Below are 24,233 nucleotides of genomic sequence, written 5' to 3' on the forward strand. Positions count from 1 at the left end.
TTTTTTTTTTTTTTTTTTTTTTTTTTCAGCACATGAATAAAAAATACCTTAGGTTTAGAGATCCTCTTTTGTTCTAGTCAATGATAAAAATGAAAAACAGTGCCACAAATTCTGCACTGTTGAGCCTGATACCTTACATATAAAATGAAGGCCAATTAAGGCTCATAGGAACCAAGGGTTTAGTAATATCCTATTTATGTCTCAAAGCGACGGTGAAAGTTCGAATCTCCAGACGAGCAAAAGTGGGTGTGAAGGGTATGTGTAAGCCTCAAATGACAAAAAATTAATAATAATTAGACCCACATGGCCTCAATTTTTCATTTTTTTGCATTTTTGTAATATAAATTTTTTAATTTTTAAAATTGCCCCACCCATCAATTTTTTATTTATTAAATTGTGTCCCTGAACAAAATGTTCAGGTCGTTCCTTACTGTGAATGTCGCAACAAACAAAGATTGTCAAAGTGATCATAATTAAATTCCAAATTGGACATGATGAAAAAATACGAATACAGATATGTTGGTAAATGGTACTTTTTTTTGTTTAGAAGTTCGCCATTAAAAAATTGGTACTATTTTTTTGTTCTTATGCCTTTATATTTTAATTTTAATAATAAAAAGAATAGAAACAACAAGTGTTTGTAGAAATTGGTAAGAGTCTGAGGTGTTGCTGTATTCTAGAACATTGAACTTCTAGAAATTGCTGGATTAAAAAATAATAATAAGAATCCTAAAAATTCATAGACTAAAAACGATTCTATAGCTGACTAGTCGTAAAAACTAAATTTTAATTAAGAGATGCTTATATATAGATACGAGTCTCATTTAGAATTACAAATTACAAGTCAGGTGTGTACGAAGTATGAACCTAACCTTAGATGATAATAGTAAAATTGATATCCTATTTATCATGTAAGATAAGTGACTCATGAGTAGTTTATCCACCGAAGTGAAGTGATGAGTAATTTTTTACGGTGTGTTGTTATTTGCTTAAAAATTTGTGAGGTTAATAGTCATGCTTTTAGGCTGATGTTAATTTTCACACTTTTTTTCATATGCAAACCGTTATATATTTAATTCACCATCCATTTAGTTGATAAATGATAAGATTTCTTAATGTTAATTTGAAGGAATCATTTATTGTAAAATATTGTTGAGGGTTTTGAAACATTGGAGGAAACTAAAGACTGCTAACAATATTCATGTAGTACACTACACTCGATTAGAAAAACGATAATGAAAAATTCAGACATAACTTCCTATTGCCCCAATTTTATAATAATTTACAAGTTTGAGTTGCTTGTTCACTTAACTTCTTTCTGTGTGTATTTGTTTTCTTCCCATTAGCTTATATGGGAATCATTATACACTCTGCAAATACCTCTTCCCATTAGCTTATATGGGAATCATTATTCACTCTGCAAATACCACTTCATTTGGATATCTGTTTAGTTTCTATGATATAATATTTCATCATTGTATCATTTTAGCCTTTTTACACCATTTGGCCGGTGGACAGAACTTTCTTCTTTATCATCATACATATATATTGTTCAAAGTTGATAGTCTTTGTTTTTTATTAATGTAAATGGGAGAGCGAAAATGTGAAGAATTAAACTTGGATTGCTTGTTTAATGTAGTTGAGAGGGTGCTATTGTGGAAAATACATTGAATGAGACCTTACATGTGATTCTACTCAATTGTCGAGATTAATAAAGAGTGTGAGGAAATTAACTTTGAGACAGATCTAATCTTTGACATTCTTTCAATTTTTGACATTCTTTCAATCAAAGACAAGCACTACTTATCTTTTCGAAATCTATTTTATGACCTAACTTAAAAAAGAATTTCATTCTTACATAGAAAAACTTGGAATTTATTTGAAACTAAACTTTTGTTCCAAGGTATCCTTGCTTGAAATTTTTGACGCTGTCTCCCTGTCATGATCAAATGTCTGAAATTTTTAAAACTAGAATACAGCTCTAATTTGCCGGAAATCCTTACTCAGGTCAGCCTTCATTGCAAGAACTTTGCTGGGTTAAATATTACACGAGCCTGCAATTTGCGAAGTGGAGGAAGCATCAGCCATCATCACATTACTGCCAGACACTACGTATTTGCATCTGAGGGGTGCATTCCTTGAACGGGAGATTCTAGTGATGATTATGCACGGCTGCAAAGAACTTCGGTTTTTCGATGTTAAGCATTGCGTAGGTTTTGAGGCTGATGATGAAATTTTGAAGCTTGCCCCTCATATTCCAATATTCCACTATGAGGGTTCAGGAGCATCTGTATGGTGCTACCTTTACTGACTACTAAATTAGTATTCTGCAGCAGGGAGAGTCTTATTTTCATAACCAGCTTCACTGCAATGTCTATTGGAGTTCATTTTCCCATCGTTTTGTACATGGACACGAGCGTCTACACACACACACACACGTATTGTCGAGGTCTACACACACTGACACACATATTGTTGAGGTTGCACATGAACGCGAGTGTGCATATGTTATGCAATGTAGAAGCTCTGCCAAGTCCATGCAATTTAATGAGATGACAGTAAAATTCAACCAGTTTCAATCCCAATTGTCATGTCCCTGCAAGTAAGAAACATCACATTATGCATATCTCCAAGACTGCATTATCAATTTTCTTCCTTGCCAATACATTAACATGAAGAATTGTCCATACAAACAAATGAACTTCCAATACTGAACTCACACATAAAGAATATGCACTAAAATCCCTGTAGACTACGTGGTATATGGAACATCTTGCATGAGTCAGTCATAAATCGTAATGAATGCTCTTTTAACACTACATATGAACTGGTATTTGGGTTGTGAAGCCCCAATTACTAAAAATTAAATAACAAAAAACAAAAAAATAGAAAAAGTGAAGACTTGCTTAACGTGCCTACAACAGCACCCGAAAAGGGGAGAGAACAAGAGCCAAAATGCCAAGCACTATCAAACAAATGCATTGTCGTGTGTATGCTCTTCTGAGATTCTTGCCCTGCCAATAGCTTGTCAAATGCAAGCTCATGCTGGTAACTGGAGCTTTACGTTATTCTTCCAGCTGCAACCATTTCAACGGAGTGAGTCATGTTTTATGCAAATACCAACAAACGTATTCATTTAGTTTCCGAACATCAAAGCATACCTTTGGAAGTAATAGTAAAAGAAATCAGCATAAAGCAACGTCTGAACAAGCCCTGATATCCAAACTGCAATGGCAGGACCATGAGGTGTACCATTTAGATGCATGATACAAAACATGAAAGTGCATAGACACATAAAGCTCGTGCACAGAGAGAGAGAGAGAGAGACGTACTTATCCAATGCACAAAATGAGGCTCAGTGAAGTACCGATAAATCCAGTTCAAAATATACAATGCTCGGTATGCACTGCAGTAAGAGAGGAAACACACAGATTTCAAACCATATCTCAAATTCCAACATACAATCAACAATAACTAGAAAAAAGAACTGAACAAAAAAGCGAAAAAACAAAAAAAAAAACAGAGAGAGTGAGAAATAACTCCATTAATGTAGCAAATGGTGAGAGTAAATGGTTAACGAACACCCAGTACTAGATATATCTGTTATCCAAATAATCAAAATTATTTCAGCAAATAATATGAGAATATCTGGCCCATGAGAAGAAAGAATTTATCCAATTATTAGATTAAAGCAGGGGCGGACGTAGTGAGGACCAAGCGTAGGTCAGATTTTTGTATTTATTTCTTCTCTAGTTCTCTTCAACTGTCAAAGCACAACAGTGGGAACAAAAAATGGAACATTTCGGATTAGGTGAGTAATTACTACCTATAGTTTGTACTAAAATGGAGAAATAACATATATAATTTTTTTCTTGTTTTCTTTAACATACTTAGGGTCACTCACCCACTCTGCTCTCTCTAGCATAAATAATTTTTTTCTTGTTTTCCTTAACATACTTAGGGTCACTCACTCTATTTTCTTTAACATACTTAGGGTCATCAAGGGCTTCACTAGAAATAAGAAACTCCATAAGACCAAATGGATAGATTATATTCTTCTTCACCCTCAAGTCGTGTTATAGGCTACAACCTAGGAAGTACGGACACTCCAAAATGGGCGAAGAATCCGTGTCCGACACGTGTCGGACACGGACACGCCCCGACACGTGTCGGACACGCCAAAAAACGTGTCTGGAATTTTTTTATTTTTTTTAATTTTCGGACACGGCTCGGACACGGCTCAAACAGCTCGGACACGGCTCAAACAGCTCGGACACGACTCGGACACGGCTCGGACACACTTTTCTGGAATTTTTTTTTTTTTTTTTTAATTTTTAATGCTGATATGTTAATTTTTTTTTTTTTTTAATTTTTTTAATGCTGATATATTCTATTTTTTGTTTTGTACTACCCTAAAGATGCTGATATATATATATACTAACCTAAAGATGCCACAATTCGCCGTGTCCGTGTCCTAAAGATGCTGATATATATATATATACTAACATATCAGTGATATATATATATATATATATATATATATATATATATATATATTCCAACCTAAACATATCAGTGTTTTTTTTTTTAAATTATTAATGCTGATATATATATACTATTCGCCGTGTCCGTGTCGTGTCGTATCCGTGTCCCGTATCCGTGTCCATGCTTCTTAGGCTACAGCTGATGCTTGAGACCACAACTGGTTAATTAGTTTTGGCACTACTAGTCTACTACCCAGCATTCAACTTTCAAGGCAGTAGATTATACTTTATTGGATATATCGGATATATGATAGGGTTAATTTTTTTTTGTCCATTTTTTGTACGTCTATGTAAAATTGCTTAGATGTATTTTTAAATGCACTTGATGAATTGAACTGCTTTTAATTTATAAACAATCTTATCTCGCTTTTTAGATTTAAGACTTATGAAATCTATTGCGAAGAAAAAAAAATTATAACTTTTAATTTTTTAAAAATTTATATTCATACTATTAATTTTGGCCCCCCCAAACGGAACTTCCTGGGTCCACCCCTGAAGAAAAGCCAAGGAAGAAAGCGAGAAAACAGGGAAATAAAGAACAGAAAAAAAAAAAAAAAAAAAAAAAAAAAAAAGGAGATAAATTACACTGGGCATCCAAGAGCTCAACTAAGGAGTGGATACTCTTAAGAGGGCTCCAAAAGAGAGGTTCCTAATTTAAACTTTAGAAGTTCCCTACTCTGGAATATCCTTCTATCCTAGGCCTTTTAAATGCTACCTCCCAAACCAAGGTTCCAACCAAAAAGTAAATCAGAAAAGCAGTTTAGGCATTACCTAACAATTCCTACCTCCAATGCAAATGATCCACCTACCCCTCCGCAAGCAACATTTATTCAGCAAAAGAAGCCTAGGAGAGAGATTAAAAATTGTAAATCCATCTTGAGAGAGATTCAATCTTGTACTTCAACTACAATCTTTTCTACAAACTTGTAAGGGTTGGTGTGACCCAAAAGAAGCCTAGGAGAAAGGTGTTGTCCTAGCAAGAAAGGGAAGCAAAGGCTTGCTTCATGTGAAGGTTTGCTCTCCACCATTAAAGAGAAGCTCTAGTGGATTGAGAAGTCTCAAAAGGGATCTTGAGCCGAGAAGTAGGAACTTCCGAACCTCGCTAAATATTTCCGTGTCATTGTTTGCAAATTCGTATCCCTATCTCTCTTATATTTATGCTTTGAATTATTATCTATTTTAATTGACTATTGCATAATTGTTTATCTCTAGTGAAATTGTAAATTTTATTAATTGGCCATTGACTCTATTCACCCCCCCTCTAGAGTCAATTATTGTTCAACAATTAGTATTAGAGTCTAATCTCTAGTTAAAGATCTAATCATCTTAGAGAACGATCATGGCCAATTTTCATCAAGAAGGTCAATCTAACAATAGACCTCCTTGGTTTGATGGAAATTATTACAATTATTGGAAAATCAAAATGAGAGCATTTCTAAGAAGTTTAGACATCGATGCTTGGAAAGCCACCGAACAAGGTGATCACATTCCAACCAAAGTTGTTGATGGCCAAAGAGTTCCAAAAACCTGTGTTACCTGGACTCGTCAGAAAAGGCCAGAGTGTCCGTGTCGACACGACACGACACGGGCACGGACACGGGATATGTGTCCGACCCTCCATTTTTCAATCGGACACGGCTGATGACGAAAATACATAAAATGATGTGTACTTTGATGCTTGTGAAGGATTAGGAATTTTATTCGTGTTTTTTTGTTAAATCTGCAGGCATATGAAGCTTTCTGTTTCAACAATGGCCGTTCTGGTTCGGATCGGTGGTCTGAAGGTTGAAGACGACTTGTTGTTTATGAACCCACACGGGCTGCTTTTGTGCAATTTTTGTGCCATCTTGTGCGTGGTTTCACAAACTTAATATCTAACCTTTTAACGGTCAGGATCACAACACCTGTTTATTTGGATCTGGAAAGATAAGAGACATTGGGACACAGCTGTAAAAAGTCTTGCATCTCACGTGGAAAAAAGGACCTACTGTGGACTTTTGACTCGGCTTCCTTTTATGGTTACATCTATAACTTTGCTTTTATGGTACTGCTATATGAATCGGCTTCCTTTTTAATTGGGCTTTTGACTTGTACAGGCCCAAAACCCAAGCATCAATCCATGACTGAGATGCACATACAGAGACATATAAGCCCATATTGAATTAGTCATCCTTTTTTATTGTGCTTTGACTTGTACAGGCCCAAATGCCAGGAAACTGAGGCATATTAGCCCAAGCCCAAACTCGCCCTTGGTTAAACAAAAAGAGCCCTGCAGCTCAGAATTTCTTATTTACAGGTTCCATAAAAACAGCAGTAACAGGGGAATGCATAGCCATGACATGCCACCTATCAAATGAGGCAAACAAATGCAGTAATAATTATAAAATTCTTATAAAAGGGTACAATTGATATATATATTTTTAGTTTTAGGATTAATGTCTCAAACATAACTTACAAATTTTTCTCTTTTTAAAGTGTCCAAGTACCCGTGTCCAATATTTAGACACTTTTAATCCAAGTCCCCGTGTCCTGAAAATTGATAGATTGACGAATCCGACTCCTAGACACGCACCCGTGTCCGACACCCGTACCCGAGTCCGGGTAACTTAGCCAAAAACCGATGATGAGTGGACTCAAAATGAGCGTAAGCTTGTTCAATGTAATGTCATGGCTATCACAAATCTCTATTGTGCTCTAAGCAAAGACGAATTCAATAGAGTTTCGGATTGTGAAACGGCCAAAGAGATTTGGGATAAACTTGAAATTACATATGTTGGCACAAGTCATGTTAAGGAATCTAAAATGAACATGCTTGTCCATAAATATGAATTATTTACCATGAACAACAAAGAAACAATTAGTGAAATGTATTCTCGGTTTACTAACATTTTCAATCCCTTGAAGGCTCTTGGAAAGTCATATACATCATCCGAAAATGTGAGAAAAATTCTTAGATCCTTGCCTAAGAATTGGGAAACTAAGAAGACCACCATTCAAGAAGCGGAAAATCTCAACACACTCCCTATTGATGAGCTCATTGGTTCTTTGATGGCATATGAGCTAGAAATGAATGATGAAGATAACAACAAAGAAACTCACAAGAAAGATCTAGCTGTTCAAGCCACTACCAAGGAGGTTAAAGTTGAGAAAGCTCTCAATAATGAAGAAGAGGAAGAAATTGCGCTCATCACCAAAACCGTGAGAAGAGTTCTTCAAATGAAGAAATACCAAAAGAGCAACAATCTCAAAAGAAGTGGTTCCACAAGTGAGCATGGAAAAAGAGAAGCACCTACTTGTTTTCATTGTGGAAAACCAGAGCACTTCAAATCGGATTGCTATGCATACAAAAATGAAAAGGAACGGAAAAAGAAAGCCTAAGCCATGCGTGCTACATGGGAGGATGATGATTCAAATGGATCCGGAAGTGATAATGAACTCAATGAATTGGTCAATCTTTGCCTCATAGCCGATGAAGATGAGGTAAACTCTAACCACGACTCATTTGATTTAGAAACTACTTATAATGAATTAGTTGATGCTCACAATTACTTACTTGATGCTTTTAAAGAATTGCATGATGAATTAGGCAAGATGGTTCAAAAGTGTGCTAGTCTTAAAAGAAAAAACTACATTATCTCTCAAAAGCTTGAAAATCTCTTCTTGAAAATGAAGCATTGAAAAAGGTAAAAGAATGTGAATTAGCTAAAGAATTAGCGTCTATTGATTTGGTTTCCGAAAATAAGTCATTGAAAGTCATAATTGAAGATCAAATTGAGACTTTAGCTAAGTTCACAAAAGGGAGAGAGAATTCAAGTCTTATGCTTGGCAAGCAAAGAAATGTTTATGCTAAGGATGGACTTGGATATGATCCTCACAACAAAGACTCTTGTTTAATAAAGAAGAGAAAACCTTTAAAAGACTATTTTGTTAAAAATTCCTCTCAAAGTCCAAAATGTAATTATTGTAAAAGGCTGGGACATAAAATTAATCATTGTCCTATTAGGCCATGCAAAACAAAAGAAATTTGGGCTATTAAAGGAACATATATGTCTCTTCCTAACTCCAATGGACCCAAGAAAATGTGGGTACCAAAAGAAGATTACTTAAATTCCTTTTGTAGGTTTGCTTGAAGACTTCATCATCATCCAAGGACAAGTGGTTTCTTGATAGTGGATGCTCAAAACATATGACGGGAGATCGTTCAAAATTTCTCTCAATCAAGCCTCATAAAGGAGGAAGTGTCATTTTTGGAGACAACTCAAAAGGCAAGGTCATTGGCATTAGATCTATCGGTATCTCTTCTTCCCTATCTATTGATGACGTATTACTTGTCAAAGGCTTAAAACATAACTTGCTTAGCATTAGTCAACTATATGATAAAGGTTATGATGTGATTTTTAAATCGGATAAATGCATTGTTAAAAAGAATAACAATGAAGTGTTTTATGCTCTTAGAAATGGAAATGTGTATACTTTACTTTTATGTGAATTGCATGATCAAGATGTTAAGTGCCATGTATCTTCTAATGAAAATAGTTGGTTGTGGCATAGAAGATTAGGTCATGCTAGCATGGAATTAATTTCAAAATTATCTAAGCATGAGTTAGTCAAAGGCCTCCCAAAGACTAACTTTTCAAAAGATAAAACTTGTAGTGCATGCCAAATAGGCAAACAAATAAAGTCATCATCCAAAAGAAAAAAGGATATAACGTCTACAAGACCACTTGAACTAATTCATATGGACTTATTTTGTCCGGAGAGAGTAGCTAGTCTAGGTGGAAAACTCTATGCTTTTGTCATTGTTGATGACTACTCTAGATTCTCTTGGGTATTTTTCCTTTCACACAAAAATAAGACTTACACAATTTTCTCTAAATTTTGTAAAAGAGTCGAAAATGAAAAGGAGTATAGGATTAAAACCATTAAAAGTGATAGAGGTAGAGAATTTGACAATCAAGACGTTGAAAGGTTTTGTAATGAAAATGGATATAATCATAATCTTTCGGCTCCTAGAACTTCTCAACAAAATGGTGTTGTTGAAAGGAAAAATAGGTCTCTCCAAGAAATGGCTAGGACCATATTGAATGAACATAAGTTTCCTAGATCTCTATGGGCCGAAGCCGTTAGTACCTCGTGTTATGTCATAAATAGAGTCATCATTAGAAAACTTCTCAATAAAACTCCTTATGAACTTTGGAATAAAAGGAAGCCAAACATTGGCTATTTTAAAGTTTTCGGATGTAAATGCTTTGTATTGAATAATAAAGACAATCTAGAGAAATTTGAACCTAAATCGGATGAAGGAATTTTCCTAGGGTATTCTTCTCGTAGCAAAGCATTTAGAGTGTTCAACAAAAGAACACTTCTTGTTGTGGAATCCATACATGTGGTATTTGATGAGTCGCATTTCCCTCCTCCTACATGTTCATTGGATGATAATGAGGATGTAATTGAGATTGAAAAGAATTTTGAGAATCTTAATCCATACAATTCATCTCTTGAAGATCTTCCCAAAAATGATCCAAAAGAAAGTTATCCTCATAAAGACACACTTCCTAAGGATTGGAAGCAAGTGCCAAATCATCCAATAAATCAAATCATTGGCGATCCATCCAAAGGAGTAAGTACTAGGTCTCAAATTAATGATATATGCAATTATGTGGCCTTTGTCTCCCAACTTGAACCAAAAAATATTCATGAAGCCGAAAATGATGAGTCTTGGATCTTGGCCATGCAGAAGAACTTAACCAATTTGAAAGAAATAAAGTTTGGGAATTGGTTCCAAGACCCAAAGATAAGACTATCATTGGAACAAAATGGGTATTTAGGAACAAAAATGATGAATCGGGAACAATTGTGAGAAACAAGGCTAGACTTGTTGCTCAAGGGTATAACCAAGAAGAGGGAATTGACTATGATAAAACCTTTGCTCCCGTAGCTTGGCTTGAAGCCATTAGAATGCTCCTTGCATTTGCATCCCATAAAAATTTTAAGTTATATCAAATGGATGTAAAAAATGCTTTCTTAAATGGCTTCATTGAAGAAGAAGTGCATGTGAAACAACCACCGGGACTTGAAAGTTATGATTGTCCTAACCATGTTTACAAATTGCCAAAAGCATTGTATGGTTTGAAACAAGCTCCAAGAGCTTGGTATGAAAGACTAAGTGGATTTCTACTTGAAAATGGTTTTATTAGAGGAAAAATTGACAATACTCTTTTTACTAAAACCATTGATGGCAACCTATTGATTATTCAAATATACGTTGATGATATCATTTTTGGATCATCCAATAGTGTGCTTTGTGAAAAGTTCGCTTCTAGCATGCAAAATGAGTTTGAAATGAGCATGATGGGTGAACTAACCTTCTTTCTAGAATTGCAAATCAAGCAAACACTTGATGGCATTTTCATTTGTCAATCCAAGTATGTTAAAGATTTGCTAAAGAAATTTGGCTTGGAGAAAGTCAAACATGCCAAAACTCCCATGAGTTCATCTTTGAAACTTGATAAAGATGAGAAAGGCAAAGATGTAGATATCAAGAAGTATAGAGGCATGATTGGTAGTCTTTTATATTTAACTGCAAGTAGACCGGACATAATGTTTAGTGTTTGCTTATGTGCTAGATTCCAATCTTGTCCTAAAGAATCTCATTCGTGTGCCGTTAAACGTATTTTTCGTTACTTATGTGGTACAATAAATTTGGGGCTTTGGTTTCCTAGACATACTTCTTTCAATCTTGTTAGTTATTCGGATGCCGACTTCGCCGGATGTAGAGTTGATAGAAAAAGTACTAGTGGCACTTGTCACCTCCTTGGTCAATCACTAGTATCTTGGTCTTGCAAAAAGCAAAATTCCGTGGCTTTGTCAACGGCGGAAGCCGAATATGTGGCGGCCGGAAGTAGTTGTGCCCAAACACTCTACATTAAGCAACAACTTGAAGACTTCGGACTTAAATTTGACCACATTCTTATAAAATGTGATAATACGAGTGCTATTTGCATTTCAAAGAACCTTATTTTGCACTCAAGAACGAAGCACATTGAGATACGATATCACTTCATTAGACATCATGTTTCAAAGGGCGACATTGAATTAGTCTTTATAAGCACCGATAAGCAACTAGCAGATATTTTTACCAAACCCCTTCAAGAGGATATATTTTGTTTCATCAAAAGAGAGCTTGGAATGGCATATGAGGAGGATGTCCTTTCCAACAACTAAAATTGAGATCAAAGGCATTTCGGCCGGCCGAAAATCACTTATCAGCCAACCGAAAGTCACAGGTTCGGCCGATCGACATTGTCTTGTCAGCCGACCGAAAGTCAGATCTGCGACTTTTTATTTAGGGTTAACAAATCATTTTTTCATTTTTAGAACTAGGGTTTCTCTCCATCTTCGTCGCTGGTCACTCTCCCAAGTCTCTCAATTGCCATTGGTTCATCCCTTTCGCCAAATTCATCTTCTCCGGTAAGTGTATCTCACATCTCTATCAATTTATAATCTCCTCTTTCCATATACGTTTCAATCTCTGTTACATGCGCTCTCTGTCAAATCTTCCAAATTCATGCACGAATTCTATGTTGATTCTGTGGGTTGATGCTATAAAATCCTACTCTCATCCTATGTGTTTATCTTAGAATTTCCATTTATCTTAATCTCATGTTTGCAAAACCCTAATCTTGTTCTGTCAAAGTCACTTTTTTTTGTGCAATCTAGAAATCGAATTGGGGGTTCGTCATGTCTCCCTGAAATTATTCAGTTATGGGTATCATGTAGGTTTAAATCAACCTTGGGATTTCTGAAATGGTTGTATTTACATTCTGTCAAAATTTCTATTTGCGCAAACCTGAAATCAATCTGGGGATTTCCAAATCTCAGTATTCATTGTGTTATTCTTGAGTCTGATTTGTGCAAAACTTCGTGGGTTTGCATTGGATTTGTGTTTCCCGTTTTTTTTAAAACCCTAGAATTCTATTAAGACATGTTATTGAGGTTTTTATTCTATACAATTAAGGTCTTCATTCAAACTTTCTTTTAATTTTTTCTAAAAATCTCTGTGTTGACTGTATTTTCTTGTTAGTTCTATATCAAATTTTTTTCTGGGACATTTCAATCATTTTCAGAACAATTTGATGTAAAATCTCTGTCAAAATTGATTTGTGTTTGGGATTCTCTATTGATTTTCTGTCAAAAAGAATTTTCCAAAACCTCAAATCATGTCATCCTTTGAGCCTAGGAGAAACCCCCCTCGCCCATCTTCCAAACGAAAGAAAACAAGTCACACTGACCAAGCCAAGGCTAGCAATGTCGAGGCTAGCAATGTCGAGCCCCTGCCAGTTTCCAATCTTGCTCTTTTTAAGAATCCAGCCATGAAAAATCTCTATGACACTAAGTTCCTTCATAGAAAAGTTGCTTTCGGGAAAGTTTTGTCAAAATCTGAATGTGAGGCCCTTCATCTCAACACTTACGACCTCTTTGATGCCATAGGATTGGGAAAGTATGTAACTATGGATGTCCCATTCTATCCTCGTTTGGTTCAACTCTTCTACACCCATCTCGAAAATATTCCACAAACCTTGCAAGTGGAATCATTTGTTGCAGGTACTAGCTTTACCTTAGATATTCCTACCATTCGAACAATTCTTGACTTACCCGAGGGATCCATCAAGTATTTCACCACCTTCACATGGTACCAAGGGGAGGGATTCAATGAGCTTGAGGCCGTTCGGCAAATGAGCTACAATAAGCTGATCACAAATACTCACAAAGTTCAGGGCCAAACAGCTCACTTTGGAAGCTAGAATCATTTACAACATCATCATGTATGCCATCCTTCCCAAATCCGGAGGTCGCTCTGATGTCTCATATATGGAGGCATTCCTCATTTGGTGCATCCTTAATGGTAAGGATTTTGATCTTGCTTTTCTCATGTTTTATCATATTCTTGAGTGCCAACAGAGTGAAGACAAACACCTCTTTTATGCTATGCCATTGAGTCTCATCTTTCTAGCAAAGGGGGTATCCGTTGGACGGGAAGTGAAAAAGGATCAAGGGCCCCATAACAAACTCACATCCACCACTCTTGGATTAATGGGATTTAAAATGGATAATAGTGGGTTTTGGTTCAATCCAATTGAACGCGCTTGGAATGAGGCCCTAAAAAGGGGAGAACTTCGCGATGATGGGGAATTTCTCGTCCCTCCCAATATTCCAACTCCTGTTGGGCATAAGGATGATGACCATGACGATCCCCCTCCAGTTGATCCTTATGTTCCTCTGCCTCCTCCACAGACCGATCCGGCTATTCTCGAGCTCCTCACGCAGCAAAATGCTTTTCTACATGAGCATATCAGCATCTCTCGCCGGACTGAAGCTACAGTCAATGATATGGCTGGACGTCTAGACACTCTTGAGGGTGATGTCGACTCCATCAAGAAGAATCTCAAGGAATTGCGTATGGCTGCAGATCTTCCTCCTTATTGAGGATCTATTCTCTGGTTGTGGTTCTTATTTCTTAGTTTATTTTGGTACATTGGCTTACCTTCCTAGATTATATGTTCTTTTTGAGGATGGCAAAAGGGGGAGATGATGTGTTGTTTTTTGTTGACATTGGTTTATTCTGGTGGTATTTGGCTTATGCTATTGTTCTAATTGATAGACTGTTTTAAACTTGGATGGACTATTGCACTCATTTTTCTAAATATCAATGTCAGTCTCTATATAATTCTCTGGATATGTCTACTTGTCAATTTTACATACAATGCATAAAAATAGGGGGAGGCATATATGAAAAATGCCTAGTTCCAGTTGCAGCCTTAAATTATCTTTAATTACTTGCTATGAAGTACAAATGAGCATAATGATAGGGGGAGCATGTTTAAATGTAACTCCACTTATTTCTAAAACACATCAATGTTTTGTCATCATCAAAAAGGGGGAGATTGTTAACCCTAAAACCAATTTTGATAATCACAAAACATTAACTGTGTTTTAAAGACTAACGTTTGCCTTGAGAACACATAACAGGTTTGTTACTTGGGTCTAAAAGCGAAGTGGAAATCAAGGAAAGGTAAAGCCAAGCATATGCACTCCAAAGACAAAAGAAAACGAGTTATTCACTTCAAACTTCAAAGGTGAAACGCGGAGAAGAAAAGTAATCAAGTCTGACTTTTCAAATGGAGTAGACGGGTTTGGAGAGTGCCATAGATTCAAATGTTAATCTTTGAAGCCGAATAAAAAGAGGAGAATGGAGGTTCACAGTAAGTTTGGTTTGGCCAAAAAGTGTTTCGGCCGACCGAACATGAAGTTTCAGCTGACCGATGAGGGTTTTCACAAAATTATATATGTATCAGCCGACCGAAGGTTATCCATCAGCCGACCGATAAAATGAAGTCCCGAGAGCTGTAACTTTAAACAACCGTTTCGGCCGACCAACGATTGAAGATCAGCCGGCTGTCGAAAGGCTTTCAGCCAACCGATGATGCTCCATCAGCCGACTGATACAAGTCAATTTCAAATCAAACGGCTACCTACGAACTTGGATTATTGACACCACATCTCCAACAGCTATATTGACCTCCAACAGCTATATTGACTTCCTCTCTCTATAAATAGGAGCTACAGCTTGTGTTATTATACACACATCTATTGAGAGCAATTTGAAGATTAATCAAGAGCTTCATTCTAGAGCATTTAATGCAATCATTTGATCACTCATTCCAATCTAGAGATTTGAGCTTTATTTCATTCATTTACTTACTCTAGTTGTGAGCTTAAAAATTGTAAATCCATCTTGAGAGAGATTCAATCTTGTACTTCAACTATAATCTTTTCTACAAACTTGTAAGGGTTGGTGTGACCCAAAAGAAGCCTAGGAGAAAGGTGTTCTCCTAGCAAGAAAGGGAAGCAAAGGCTTGTTTCATATGAAGGTTTGCTCTCCAGTCTCCACCATTAAGGAGAAGCTCTAGTAGATTGAGAAATCTCAAGAAGGATCTTGAGCGGAGGAATAGGAGCTTCCGAACCTTGCTAAAAATCTCCGTGTCATTGTTTGCAAATTCTTATCCCTATCTCTCTTATATTTATGCTTTGAATTATTATCTACTTTAATTGACTATTGCATAATTGTTTATCTCTAGTGAAATTGTAAATTTTATTAATTGGCCATTGACCCTATTCTTCCCCCCCCCCCCCTTTTTTCTAGAGTCAATTATTGTTCAACAAAAATAACTGTTTTCACTTCCTTGAATCTCCTCTCAATGTCTTTGATATAACTTCATGGTAAGAAAATCTTGTTAAATAAAAAATTGAACAGTTACAACAACCAAATGTTGTAACATCAAATGAAAGTCAAGTTCCAGCGAATTATGGCTCCTCCAAACAATATGTCCATTACCCAAGCTTTTATATTCACCTTTTCAGAGTATCCCCATTAGAAGGCACTGCCTATACCAAACATCTTAACTTAATATCACCTGCTCACCATGCCGAAGTTTGAGCCTAATCACTTTTCTAGTGAATTCTTTCCCATCCCAAATTGATATGCCAATACTCGCCTCATAATCCACTTATATCCTCAGTCTACCTCCACCACTCTCCTCCTCTCCACCTGCCCCCACAACCACCCCCAAGCACCGTCTCCCACAGACAATTCTTCTCAACTGCAAACCTCTATAACCATAAAAGTTCTTGATCATCAAAGTTAAGGGAATTTATTCCCAACCCACCAACTTCGTTCAGGAAACAAATGAAATTCCAATAAACGATGGTACTTGAATTTGTATCCCACAACTGCCGAAACAAAATTCACTTTAGAGCTTCTACAACCTCATGACAGCCAAGATTAGCATTATTTTTTTAAAATATAAATATAAAACACAAAAACAAAAGCTTCAACAGAGTACTAGGTAAACGACGTCTGCTTTTTCCAAGTAGTTTTATTGAGGTAATTTCAAGAACAAGGAGTTCCATGTTGCATGATTAAAATCTCATTCTTAAGGTTCAATATAGAAGTAAACAGAGCACATAAAAATCTTTTGGATAAGTAATGCCTGTCACTACTGGTGAGAACAAAAATTAGTAGGTCCAGATTACAATATTAACTAAGTAAAAAATAAGGATGACCGAAAGATTTACACCATATGATTTAATCTTGTTCTCTTAGCTGATAAAAGTTTTGAGTTGCTAACAAAGACCTTCAAATGTATAACCCAAAAAGTTATTAAAAAAGGGATGGTCTCGATCTTTTTCTTCTAATTTACATCTACCTGCAACTTAATTTGTTACTTTTCTGCTGATTTTAGCAGTTAAGAAAACAATAATCAGGGAGTACTAGATTACCCAAGAAGAAGAACATATTGCCCCGTCAAATTGTCAATATTTCGTGTCCTTTGCAACAAGACCAGCTGAGGAAGTATTGCAACAGCTTCCAAATACAAGGAAAATGCCCACATTACCTGCAAATTTATATCCAGTAGAAGTACTTCAGAAAGTGAAGATATGATCAAAAGGATAGTACATGCAGTAGGTCAGATGCTTTAGGTCACATGCTTTAGGTGGAACAACCTTAACTTCCACAAAAATATGAGCTATATGATCCCAACATATACCCAAATAAATAATTAAATGGAAAGCATGCATACCTCTTTGAAGGTGAACTTCTCATGTATAAGTAGGGCAAAAAGGAAACAAGGCAACACAAGAAAAATATGGCGAAAGGTGTCTTGGTCTTTATCATAAGATCTGCGGACAATCCTGTGGTGCCGAATGTACCAGACAATTGAGAAAGAGCTGCCCAAGAAGATTAATTTCATTACAGTATTATAAAGTGAGATATAATCAGTAAATATATCCAAGTAGCGAGTCGCAAAAACAAGAGCATAGAGTTCTTGAGTCTTCAGCGATACCCCTGCATACAAAAATAAGTCAAAATTGAAAATCAACATGTAAGATTACTAAAAAAGAGCTTGTTATAATCATGACCCGTGATCAAATGAAATACATATAGCAAAGTCACCTTTAGATCATAACATATATGGAAACAAGATTAGCACCTAGATAAGAGAAAGCAAAAACTTTTACAATAAATTAGCTAAAAATAATATAAGTAAATTAAAATATATGGAATAATATATACACATTACCCTTTTTTTCTTTTCTTTTTTTTTTCTTTTTTTTTTGTAATTAATGAACGCATATAACAAGAAGGTTAGACAAGTTACTATTCTACAATGTAATATCATTAAATTACAAGAAAAATAGATGCTTTTTTCCCGCTTGGAAACTATTTCATTTCAAGTGTTCAAATTGAAATGCATTAACATCTAGGTTGGTAGATTAGAATCATCCAGTACATTTTTTACTAGTTTTGCGTCAGTCATTCTTAAGACTGTATACCTATATGTGAAATCAACTCAAGAGAACAATCCTGGTTATTTGGGGTCATTTATATGCTTTATTTTTCCTACTTTTCTCTGTCAGTACTCAACACCATAACTTCATTTGACATCTTGCCTTCTAGATTTAGTCAGAGCCTCATCCATCTTATCTTTTCTTGCCCTCGTCTAATCCTTGTAGGACTATTGCAATAAATTATTCCTTATAGAAGTAATCATGGAATTGGTATACAGTCACGTAATCTGGTTCTGTATCATATAATAGCAGCTCTTATAAGAATATTAATATAGGAGTTATCGCCTAGTTCAATGATAAAATAGGTTTAAGATCAATCACTTATGCCGAATGCTAAAGGTCATGTACTTAAGTTTGTCTCCAGTCTTGACTCTTGCCCGTCCAGCATCCCAACTAGGTAGAATAAACACTAGGTAATGTACTTCTCAAAAAAAATTACCAATGCTTGGGTACTTCCAATAAGCCCGTGTTCGCCTTTTTTAGAATTAACCCTGTCCATGACTCCATGCTCACATTACTAGAGTTCTTTGCATAGCGTAAGACTGACAAATTCGTAGTATGTTCCTTGTTCAAATCCAAAAAGACTCCACATAACAATAGCACATTGACATCTCATCCTCAGCCTCAAAAGGCCACATTCAAAATCTATAACGAAGAGGCTAATTAACAGCTTTCAGACTTGAAGGCATCTCAAATTCAAAGCTATACCTCTTCCTATCAAATCTAATATAGTAGATTTGGTATGCAATACTCAAATGATAAGCTTAAGACCACTACTGGCTTATTTCTAGGAATTACCCACAAAATTAACAAGTTAAGCAACCTCACACAAAACTAACTAAAACCCAGTTTCTGACCCACCCAAATCATCTTATAAAATTCCCCTAAAATTTTCATAATCTCAGTTATTCACATTGAAAAGAACATACATATATATATATAATAAATTAGAATAAATCATGATCCACCAAAAAAGAAAAAAATCCATAAATATAAAATTTATAAACATATATTTGTGTGTGTATATACATAGATTAAAGAGTAAGAAATGCAAGGGAATGTACCAGCACATGATTTAATGGTGTGGATCTTGAGGAGCAAAACGAGGACACTGGCGAGATGGGTCATGTCCCCTGCTAATCTGAATATATTCATCTTTCCTACTCGATATATGTGTTTGGATCAACGGAAAAAAAGTGTTGCCCCCAAACCCAGCAAGCAGATCTGCCCAGAAAATTTCCCCAACAGATTATTGATTCAAGGAAATTTGGGTTTCACGGGATAGAAGAGAATAATGTAACGGTAAAAAGGAAGGGTTCGTCAAACGGTGAAAGTGGGAACTACAATGGAAACCCCAGTTCCACTCATGAATCAGAATCTCGAAACCAATATAGAATAACGCTAAGATCTATTTTTCATTTTTTTTCTTTTCTTTTTCTTTTTGTTTAAATATAAATATAAAGATAGATAAATGGAAATTTTATTAGTTTAAAGCGAGTGAGGCCTGATTAGACTTAGAATTTACTTTTTAAAAATTAAAAAAAAAATTGTGAGTAATGATTACTATAGGACACCATATGTTCTTGTATAATTGGTTAGTGTGAAATATATGAGATTTGTAATATATTGTCTCGGTTTTATAATAAATGACTCTGTATTGAATTTCAAGTTATTTATTTATTTTTATTTTTTTTAAAAGAAATTTACACTATCACTTTTATTTTTTTTAAAAGAAATTTACACTATCACTTTTTTTTATAATGATTTGAACCATGATTTTTTACAGAATTTAACCATGACTTTTATAGATTTAACACCCTGGTGGTTTAAATTATATCAAAATTAGTGTACACGATGTATTAGAATTCGATGTTTATTCGTGATATTCTATGTGTTTCATTTAATATATCTAGCATTACAGAAAATGGGAAAAGTGATTTAATTCATTGCTTTTATTGATAAGAGTATTCTTTTACAATACTAATTGATCATTCATATCTATTTCTATTTTACATATAGTAAAAGAGTCTAGGACCTTAGTAAGTTCAAAGTGAAGACTTTAATCTCAATTTCATTCTCGATACACCTAAGATGAGAGTTCGAGTATCCATGCATATTGCTACGCGTAAGATGAAAGTTCGAGTATCCATATATAAAATCTATAATGGTCGAGATTATTGAAAAAGGTCAAAAACAAAAAATTGATTGATTTTGTGCTTGCAACATTTAGCACAATGAGATGACAAAGTCTTGAGAAATTTAGCTCTTTCAGCATTATAAATTATATAAAGACAACAAGAGAGACACATGAAGATCTTGAAAATTGATTGTTGGTTCCGAGCATTCATAAATACTTAAAAGATGGTAATTTCATGATATAGATCTGGAAAAAAGATTCATCAAAATAACCATTCTAAAATTGAATTGAATTTCATGTGAAAAGTACAATGTTCTGACAATATTGGAACATTAAATCATATGGTATTCTGAAAAAAAAAAAAAAAAAAAAAAAAGTCCTAACTTCTAACAAAAATGTACTAAATCAACCTAGTCCTCCTAACTAAATCAATGAAATGGAGCTTCAAAGACTACATGGGTTGAAATAAAAATGAGAGAACAACAAAGATACAGACAGAAACCAGAAATATTGTGTGTGAGGACCCCAGGGAAGCTTTGGAATTAGAATTATCTATGTTGGGTACAACAGATCCCACGCCGGGAGTGAGTCCTCCATTGCCATATGGTGAAGTGGTGGTTCCTGGCGGCATCGGTACACCTAGAGTTGGCGTCGTGGCCGGTATAGTTGTCCCTCCACCAGCCGCGCTGAAAACTTGCAGAATGCAAGTCAGTAAGCATTTGTTTAACAAAATCAAGTCATTATATCACAATTTGCATAGAAAAAACAACACTTTGTCATATAATTTTAAGACGAACATTATTCAGTGCAGGATAAAAAATTTGCTAAACTAATATATATATAACTCGTTTGGCTAGAAATTCCTTGTTACATGTTCTTTTTCAATCCAATAAAATTGCAGATCTTAGTTGAAATTGACTGAGAATAAAACACACTGTCCTTGTACATTTTTTTTTCCCCTCTTGATCTTGATATGAATTCTAGGACATCATAGTGTAGCTGGAAGTGACAAAATTATATCCATATAAGTTTGGATAAGAAAAACTTATCATACACAGTGAGTGGTTTAATTGAGATTATGGCTTTAGATGGACCACAGTGGTGAAAGGGGGGTCATGTAGCCAAATTTGATCGATATAAACATTATATATATATATATATAGTTTGCTATATAGGTCTGAGAACTTTATTACTTATATTTTTGTAAAATTTGATGAAACCCTTTCGTAGGAGACTACAAAATTATTTTTACGATAATTTTAATTAATATTATAAGTTTAATGGTAAGGGCGATATATTTTTACAAGTTGATTTTTATTATTCTTTCAACCAAACCCTTCCATATGGAGACTACAAAATTATTTTTAGGATAATTTTAATTAATATTATAAGTTTAATTGTAACCGCAATTTATTTTTACTAGTTTATTTTTATTATTCTTTCAACCTAAGACTTTTTTAAATTAATTAATATTATAAGTTTAATGGTAAGGGCGATATATTTTTACAAGTTTATTTTTATTATTCTTTCAACCAAACCCTTCCATATGGAGACTACAAAATTATTTTTAGGATAATTTTAATTAATATTATAAGTTTAATTGTAACCGCAATTTATTTTTACTAGTTTATTTTTATTATTCTTTCAACCTAAGACTTTTTTAAATATTTAACTGGGACGGTTACTTTTACTAATGTATGAACGCAATTAAACTTTCTTCTTTTTTTAATTTTTTATATACAAAAACGTGGGAGAAAATTTTCTCACATCACAAATACAGAAAGAAATAGAATTGGGTAAAAAATGAAATTTTCGAGAGGAATTTGTTCAGGAGAGTATACATTTTTATAATGAAGTTATATCTCATATATAATAAATTCTAGCAAAGATAAATATCGCCTCGTGAATTATTACACCCGTATTGACTCTCACTCACTCTCATAACTTCTTGTTTACAAATCACATCCTTTTTTATTTATAGACCTCATATTTCTACTTTAATCTCTTAAATTACTTGCATTCTACCAAATTTCCTAATATTTTAGAATCTTCTATCCTCTACAAATTTGTACAATCACTTAAATATTTTAAAAATTTTTAACACTCTATACTTCTCTAGGTAAAATATTCTAGAACTTCTCTCTTGCGTGTCGCATGCATATACAATTTTCATTTTTGTCCTTTAAATGGACAAGAAATTATATAATTTCTTGTCCATTTAAAGGGCAAAAATAAAAATGGTATATATTACTTGACAATAAAGAAAGAAAAGTGGTCTAAATAAAATAAGTAATAATAAATGTGAATTATTTTTGGTTGGAATTCTTAGATTATTGGTGCTTTTTAGAAAGGAAATCGAAGTGTAATTAAAGAATGTCGAAGTAACAGAAAAAACAATAGGCCAGAATTGTGTGTCAAGATTCTCATTTCAAGCTAGCAAAAATATTCCAATTAATAAATATATAAATAAATATTATTTTATTAGCGACAGTTTTATTCACATTTTTGTTATTATGATATTTAAGTATTTGTCTATATTTAAAAAAAAATTATAAAATTCATTTTAAATTTGTTTAAGTTTAAGTTGTGTTTTTTTAATAAAAAAAAATATATGAATACCAAATGCCTCGAACTTCTCCCAACTCTTATGCAACATATAGCGGTCTTAAAATACATATATACTGCTATTCGAAACCTAACGTGCTATAAATGGCATTCACCATATATATAAATTAACATAGGCGTGTAATTAAAAAGGGGAAATTGTACAAACGGCATTCTAAACCCAAAAAATTAGAAGACTGAGAGTATTCATGTATCAACAATTGAGATGAAAATAAAAAAAATTAAAAGAAAATGAAATAAAAGCAAGTGGCCACGCATACCTCTGAGACGATGGATAAACACATGACCCATAACCTGAAAAAAAATAAAATAATAATAATAAAAATAAAATAAATTCCTATATTAGCCTTGTCTTCGGAATAGAGATTTGGCCGGATCCTTTTATATATAATAAAAATAAAATCCAGCAAAGATATATAGAGAGAGAAAGTGTAGAGAGAGAGAGAGAGAGAGAGTGACAAACTGGGATCAGTTCCAGCAAGGGTGGAGGTGCCAGAGAAGTCACATGAGCCAGGTGCCATGGCCTTGCGCTGGTAGAAACTGTTGAAGGCATAGGAAGCATGTGCTTCAACGGTGTTCGGAAGGTAACACAACCCAGATGGTTGAATGGGTGCACAGTCCGCCCCTGCCCCACACGCATAGTCCAGAGAGGTCTGCAACGCCACCGCTCCCACTCCGCTTCTCGCCACGCACCAGGTTGCCGCCTCCACCGTGGTGATCATCATTGATAGCCCTACCACTGCCATCACAACCACCTTGGCCACCAATGCTGCCATGGCAGTAGTGATTGGTAAAGCAAAAACAAAAAAGAAGAAGAGAGGAGAGAGAGAGAGGGATGTCTAGAGAGAGAATCAAAAGGCCGGGGTACGTAGAGTTTTTTTTTTTTTTTCTTTTTCTTTTTCTTTTCTTCTTTCGGCTTTGAATGAATATTGCTGCTTGGACTTTGGAGTTACGCATGAGAAATTTTAGGATAGTATATATAAAAATATAATATTAGTGAAAGTACCAGCTTGCCTTGTTTTGTACTCTAAGATGATATGTTGTTAGAACCAACAGATATGCACTAGAATCCTAGATATGATACCCAAAAAATAAAATAAAAAAGCATATGGTAATTTAATTGTTTCAAAAGTAATTTAAAATAAAATAATACTAATCAGTGAATACGTAGTATAAAGTTTCAGTTTGAATATTGATCAAATTTGATCTGACGAGAGTATATAAAATTTGACTGAATCATGTGGTGCTTCCGTACTTTAAATTAATGTGTTGCAGAACTTTGACAGCATAATTCTTATACTGTTTTGGCCAGGTCCGAAATCTAACATAATCTGCAGAGTCCAAAAGCAGATAATCCATGATTGTTGTACCGAGATGAAGTTCGTTTTAGCTTTTCTCTTCACTTAATTTGCTTTGGAACAACTACACAGTTGTATCTATCACACCTCTCGCTCTCTCTCTCTCTCTCTCTCTCTCTCTCTCTCTATATATATATATATATATATATATATATATAT

General features: G+C 34.6%; 2 protein-coding genes across 2 annotated transcripts; both read right to left on the minus strand.

The window, feature by feature from the left end:
• Positions 1–2,636: 2,636 nt before the first annotated feature.
• Positions 2,637–19,386, minus strand: LOC132274838 (ER lumen protein-retaining receptor). The gene is made up of 6 exons (XM_059776179.1): positions 19,019–19,386; positions 17,186–17,451; positions 16,884–16,999; positions 3,333–3,406; positions 3,162–3,225; positions 2,637–3,077 (listed from the first exon to the last, which is right to left on the minus strand). Exons 1-6 carry the CDS (start codon positions 19,107–19,109, stop codon positions 3,041–3,043), a joined length of 648 nt encoding a protein of 215 aa, XP_059632162.1. The 5' UTR covers positions 19,110–19,386; the 3' UTR covers positions 2,637–3,040.
• Positions 19,387–20,444: 1,058 nt separating this feature from the next.
• LOC132274841 (PLASMODESMATA CALLOSE-BINDING PROTEIN 3-like) lies at positions 20,445–24,180 on the minus strand. The gene is made up of 3 exons (XM_059776182.1): positions 23,180–24,180; positions 22,977–23,010; positions 20,445–20,777 (listed from the first exon to the last, which is right to left on the minus strand). Exons 1-3 carry the CDS (start codon positions 23,490–23,492, stop codon positions 20,543–20,545), a joined length of 582 nt encoding a protein of 193 aa, XP_059632165.1. The 5' UTR covers positions 23,493–24,180; the 3' UTR covers positions 20,445–20,542.
• Positions 24,181–24,233: the final 53 nt, after the last annotated feature.

This window comes from Cornus florida, unplaced genomic scaffold (genome assembly GCF_030987335.1).
Source record: "Cornus florida cultivar Cherokee Brave unplaced genomic scaffold, ASM3098733v1 CherokeeBrave_3.0.0_Hap2_Chr09, whole genome shotgun sequence".
Lineage (NCBI taxonomy): Eukaryota > Viridiplantae > Streptophyta > Magnoliopsida > Cornales > Cornaceae > Cornus > Cornus florida.

Bases quoted from the DNA above. Each gene is read 5' to 3' on its own strand.
- LOC132274838 (XM_059776179.1), bottom strand. From the start codon at position 19,109: ATGAATATATTCAGATTAGCAGGGGACATGACCCATCTCGCCAGTGTC. The intron at 17,000-17,185 runs GTATGCATGCTT...ATAAATTTGCAG, and splicing joins AGAAGTTCACCTTCAAAGAG to GTAATGTGGGCATTTTCCTT. The intron at 3,407-16,883 runs GTAATCTAGTAC...CTCTTACTGCAG, and splicing joins CAATATGTTCTTCTTCTTGG to TGCATACCGAGCATTGTATA.
- LOC132274841 (XM_059776182.1), bottom strand. From the start codon at position 23,492: ATGGCAGCATTGGTGGCCAAGGTGGTTGTGATGGCAGTGGTAGGGCTA. The intron at 23,011-23,179 runs GTTTGTCACTCT...ATTTTTTTTCAG, and splicing joins CCTTGCTGGAACTGATCCCA to GTTATGGGTCATGTGTTTAT. The intron at 20,778-22,976 runs GTATGCGTGGCC...GCAAGTTTTCAG, and splicing joins GTTTATCCATCGTCTCAGAG to CGCGGCTGGTGGAGGGACAA.